The sequence below is a fragment of the Lynx rufus genome, unplaced genomic scaffold (genome assembly GCF_022079265.1).
Source record: "Lynx rufus isolate CCGP_SWC_20201006 ecotype Redwood Valley unplaced genomic scaffold, mLynRuf1.p SCAF_7, whole genome shotgun sequence".
Lineage (NCBI taxonomy): Eukaryota > Metazoa > Chordata > Mammalia > Carnivora > Felidae > Lynx > Lynx rufus.
The window spans coordinates 112,997,973-113,003,515 of NW_025814889.1; the positions used below are offsets into that span (position 1 = coordinate 112,997,973).

The 5,543-nt window shown below is 38.7% G+C and overlaps 1 protein-coding gene across 1 annotated transcript; it reads right to left on the reverse strand.

The window, feature by feature from the left end:
• Positions 1-622: 622 nt before the first annotated feature.
• Positions 623-5,341, reverse strand: LUM (lumican). The gene is made up of 2 exons (XM_047064807.1): positions 4,477-5,341; positions 623-842 (listed from the first exon to the last, which is right to left on the reverse strand). The coding sequence occupies exons 1-2, from the start codon at positions 5,339-5,341 to the stop codon at positions 688-690; spliced, it is 1,020 nt and encodes a 339-aa protein (XP_046920763.1). The 3' UTR covers positions 623-687.
• Between the last annotated feature and the right edge of the window lie 202 nt (positions 5,342-5,543).

Below are 5,543 nucleotides of genomic sequence, written 5' to 3' on the forward strand. Positions count from 1 at the left end.
ATTCCAAAAGAAAGCACAGTGATGCCATTTGCCGTGTTTTATTTTGCTATTAGCTTGTTAAACATAACATGCAAATGATTAAAAAGAAACATACACATGACTTAGAGTAAAAAATAATTCTAGAAAAGAAAAGTTTCATTAAGTAACCATATAAATCCTTAATACCAAAAATATCACTTTATGTGTATGGGGCTTCAAGGATTTGGTCTAATATTTTGCAAAATCATCGGCCTCAAAATTTACCACCTATTTTTCAGCTAAACCAATCTGAACATTGAAATTTGGTTCAAGACACCAAACATCCATATGTGGGTAGCCCATGCTTTTTGGCACATTGAGTTGATTTAGGAATTATAATGCTGGGCTGACTTCCATGTAACCAGTAGAAGATTCTGCACATCATTTGACAGTAGAGATGTAGAAAATACTAAATTTACAAATAAAGCATAAGTTTGTTGTCTATGTGTGTGTCTGTGTCTGTGCTCGTGATGAAATAGGCCTGCCTTTCATCTTTTCTTGTAAAAAAAAAAAAGGAGTAAAATGTTTACAAAACATTTCCTGCAGAATTTAAAATTCATGGAAGTAAAAACAGCGACAAAAATGAATACTATCAAAACTGACACACACAAACGTAACCATAAAATGTTGCTCCGGGATCCACCTCAATAGAATTGGAATTCGTAGATATTAATTAACGGTGATTTCATTTGCTACACGTAGACATTCATACATATCGGGGGGCAGACTGGTGTGCGTGAGACGGTTGCCATCCAAACGCAAGTGCTTGATCTTGGAGTAGGATAATGGTCCCAGGATCTTACAGAAGCTCTTTACTTCGAACTCTGGAAATTAAAGAATAGAAAATGTCCATTACTTTTTTAGTCCATGGACTTGAACTGATCACTTAAAAAATGCTCCAATCCATAATAATGTCTATTAAAAGTCCTTCCCACCTACTTGATAGATCTTTGAATTTGGAACTGCTACAGGAGTGTTTCAGGCTACCAAGTGACACAACAATACTTAGCAATGAATGCTTATAGTAGAGGGTTACCTGAGTGGCTCAGCTGGCTAAGCTTTTGACTCTTAAGGTCTCGGCTCAGGTTGTGATCTCATTTTGAGTTTCAGCCCTGCATCTGGCTCTGTGCTGACAGCGTGGAGCCTACTTGGGATTCTCTCTCTACCTCTCTCTCTGCACCACCCCTGCTCATGCTGTCTCTGTCTCTCCTACAATAAATAACAAAATTGGGGCGCCTGGGTGGCCCAGTCGGTTAAGGGTCTGACTTTGGCTCAGGTCAGGGTCTCATTGTTCGTGGGTTTGAGCCCCACATTGGGCTCTGTGCTGACAGCTCAGAGCCTGGAGCCTGCTTCCCATTCTGTGTCTCCTTCTCTGTCTTCCTCTCCCCTGTTCGTACACTCTCTCTCTGTCTCTCAAAAATGAATAAATATTTTAAAGAATTAAAACTAAATAAACAATAAAATAAAAAATAAAAAAATATTAAGAATACTTATGGCAGATCAGGACATTCAGTTGAATGTTTGAGAGAATAGAACTTATTATCCTATCTGCATTTAGAAACACTGGATTTTAAAAGCCATTCAATTAATCTGTCATATTATCTGAGCACTCTTTTGAAATGTTTAGTCTAGCTGAAGAAATCTAAGATTGGTGCTGTTGTGTGAGCAATCTCGCCAATATAAACATCTTGGGGTTTTGCATCTTAAAATAAGAGACTAGATGACCTCTGAAGAGTTTTCCAACAACCACCCTTCATGACGATAATTCAAAACTCCAAAGCCAAAAGCAAATCATAGAATGTCCATGATCAGAGCTCATGTCCTTTTCTTCTGTGGAAGAAAAGCTGCCACAGATGAAAAACTGATTTAGTTTTGAGTAGAAACTGAGGCTGCTTTTAGATTGCATGATCTAGGTGTGTACATAGAAACTGCCTATGTTTGCTCAAGTCCACTTCAGATTGATTTATCTGGTCCCCTGTGTTATTTTCTTTCATTCTTAAATTCTAGTGAACAGTGACTTCAGTGGGGCTCAACACACTGTTCTCTCCATTAAGATGTTGTCTTTAACTCATCAGTCAAATTTCAGGGATCTTATGACACCTGTCTCTGAGAAAGCATGGAGGAATGGAAAAAAACATGGGTTTAGGCTGATGCTACTTTTCTATCTCTGCCATTGATCCTCTGGGTGACTTTGGAACATTTATCTGATCTTCTTATTAGCTATAACGTATCTTTCACACTGTGTTACATGAAGACTGGAGTGATGTTGGTATGGAAGCCACTTCGCCCACAGTACTGCACACTATATGTGCCGAATAACTATTGATGTCCTTTTAAGTTTGCCCTCTTTTCCAAGTTAGGAAAATCTGTGACTGGGTTGAGCTTAAAGTTGCAAGCTTGAAATAGGACAATACTCTTTGACCATATATTTCCTAATATCAGAAAAACATGAAGGGGCTCTTTGTATCTTAAGAGAATGTGGACAATTGCTACCCATAATTATTACATAGCAAAAGAAGTTGAATTGCAAACATGCAAAGTCAAACAACAAGAATACTTGAAATGGATATACCTAAATGTCAAGATGAGAAAGGAATAAGAGTAACTAAACAGTCACATTCAAATGGCAGTTGTGTGTGGTTTCAAGCTCAGCTTGACACTGAGTGACCACTGGCATTTCTTCCACGGACCGCCTTTCTCATCTCCTATATCATCTCTTCCTTCTTGTAATCATCCTGGTCTTTATACTTCCAGATTTTCCTGCATCTGTGTGTCTTCCCTTTCTTGTCTCAGAGTATGAGATAGCCCCACTCACATGGATAGACCTCCACCAACCAAATCTAATGGGTTTCTTCAACCCTTAAGTATCTTAAATCCCATTAGTGTTTCGGGATGTCTGAATATCCTTCCTCCTGACCACAAATGTTTATAATATGGGACCATATATTGCTACAGAGTGAATTTTCCACTAGAAATGACTGTAAGGGTTCAGCTATGATCGTTTTCTCTATATTGTATGACAAGCAAGATTTCCAGACACAAGAAAGGATATGTGGCATTTCAGATCTGGCAGTCATGGTCTCCCTCTTGAAAACACCCCAACCCTACTAGGGGTTACACAAAATTGTTGCAGAATCACAAAGTATCATATTAATAAGTCATACTGTAATTTTTTGGATGGAAATGTCAATATCCTTATCCAAAATGACAAAAGAACCAACTTTCATGGCATAAAGATGTTCAGTTTCAATAGATTACTTTGCAGATATAATTGCTTTATAAGTAAATCAACGGTTCCCACCTGGCTTTTGATTTAAACAACTTTGTCCATGAACCGTAGGTTATCTCTCCTGCCACCTTTGTTAAAGAATAAGATGGAGTGTGGTGAATTTCAATTTCCCACCCGAATCTGTATGGCTTTAATTGATAAATGTCCCAAAAGACCTAAAGAATACATGAACAGCCCAAGTGGATCAGGTCAAACTCCTACCCAGAAGATAAATAAAAAGTATACAATGGCAGCAGGAGAAAGGAAGGAGAAATTGGAAAAATCAAACGAGGTTAAGTGTTGTGTATAAAAGAAGGAGCTCTTTCATACTATTAAAAAAGATTCTGAACCCTCATCGATTTCCTTAACTCTTCAAAGAAAATTTTTAATGTTTATTCATCTTTGAGAGAGAGAGAGAGAGAACGCAAGCAGAGGAGAGGCAGAGAGACAGAGACACAGAATCCGAAGCAAGCTCCAGGCTCGGAGCTGTGAGTACAGAGAGTGATGCGGGACTTGAACTCATGAACCACGAATCATACCTGAGCCAAAGTCAGACACTTAACCAAATGAGCCACCCAGATGCTCCTATTCCTTCCCTCCTTAATCTTCCTCACCATTTTCAAAATAACACCGTGAAGACCACACACACCATGACACAGATGACAGAGATAGATGATGGTCCATAAGAGCAGCGTAATATGTGGAGTCCCAAGTAAAGATGTCAGAGGAGACCACGAATATATGTGAACTGCTCTGGAGATAAGCAGGAGGGACATTTGAAAGCTTCCGCTAGCCATCCCTCTTCTGGACTTGTTTGTTCCTCCTCCAGCTAGACCTTGCCAAGAAATAAATGTCGGACAGAAATCTAAATCACAACAGAGGCAAGTGATAACAGATATCAAGAGCTAACACAGCAGGATGAATTAGCCCAAAATATTAAATTTGAAGAAATTTGTATTCAAGTCCTATGAGCTTAATGGTTTCTGATCTGGGCACTCCAAAGAAAGGCCAAACATTGAATAAATAACTGAGCTAGAATTCTTCTATATTTGAATTAGAGGGATAGATATTTTATTGGCATGTTTATTCATTTCTGTTAATGGAGCCAGAGACCATATTTACTTGCACAGTTCAGGCATGTAAAAACTTGAGGAAACCTCAGTCACGTACAGGCACAGCTTTCTACTTACTTTCGAGTTCATTGACCTCCAGGTAATAGTTTTCAAGGTTCTCGTTGACAGTCGGTATGTTTTTAAGCTTATTATAGGAGAGATCCAGCTCAAGCAGGGATGATACATTAAAAGAATTTCCAGGTACTCCACTATCAGCCAGTTCATTGTGAGATAAACGTAGATACTGCAGCCCACTAAAACGCTTGAAATACTCATCAGGGATGTTGCTGATCTTATTGTTGTCCAAGTAGAGAGTTAGAAGAGATGCTGGGAGACCAGAGGGCAGTTTGGCCATCTGGTTGAAGCTCAAGTCAAGGTACTCGAGGGACTTAAGACCTTTAAAAGCAGCTGAAACAGCATCCTCTTTCAGTTGATTGTGTTGGAGGTGGACGAAGGTCAGGTTTACCAGTCCATCGAAGGAGCCAAGCTTCGTTATCTTGTTGTGTGTAAGCTGGAGATCCACCAGGGACTTGGGGAGTGGGCCCACAGACTCCGTAAGGTTGTTGTAATTTATATGCAGCTTCTTAAGTTGTTTCAGTTTAGAGAAAATTTTTCCTTTTATCTTGGAATTTTCTAGAAGGTTATGATCTAGAATGAGCCACTGCAGATCAGTGACGTTTTCAAAGGCCTTTTCATCAATGTGGTCGATCTGGTTATTCCTAAGGTAGAGATACTTGATTCCGGGAGGCACCATCGGCACACTTTTCAATTTCAGCTCATCGCAGTACATGGCTGTTGGATAGCTTTCAGGGCAGTTACATTCTGGTGCACAGTTTGGTGATGATCGCCCATAAATCGATAGAGGGAAATCATAATCGTCATAGTAATAACTGCTGGCACCACCAGTTAATGCCAAGAGGAGAATAAACACACCTAGATTCATGTTTGGCAAATGCTTTGACTCCTAAATAAAGTGAAAACATATTATTATAAAATAGTACACTTTCAGGAAAAGGATATTGGATTTGCAATGTTAAATGCATTAGCAAATGTGTATTTTATTATTTTATAGTTTTGTTTTGTTTGTTTTTTTTGTTTGTTTGTTTTTTTAGAGCATCTAATGATGTCTTTTTAATCTGTATTTA

Coding starts and splice junctions, on each gene's coding strand:
- LUM (XM_047064807.1), bottom strand. CDS start 5,341: ATGAATCTAGGTGTGTTTATTCTCCTCTTGGCATTAACTGGTGGTGCC. Junction 843..4,476: donor GGAGGTCAATGAACTCGAAA/GTAAGTAGAAAG, acceptor TTTAATTTCCAG/AGTTCGAAGTAAAGAGCTTC.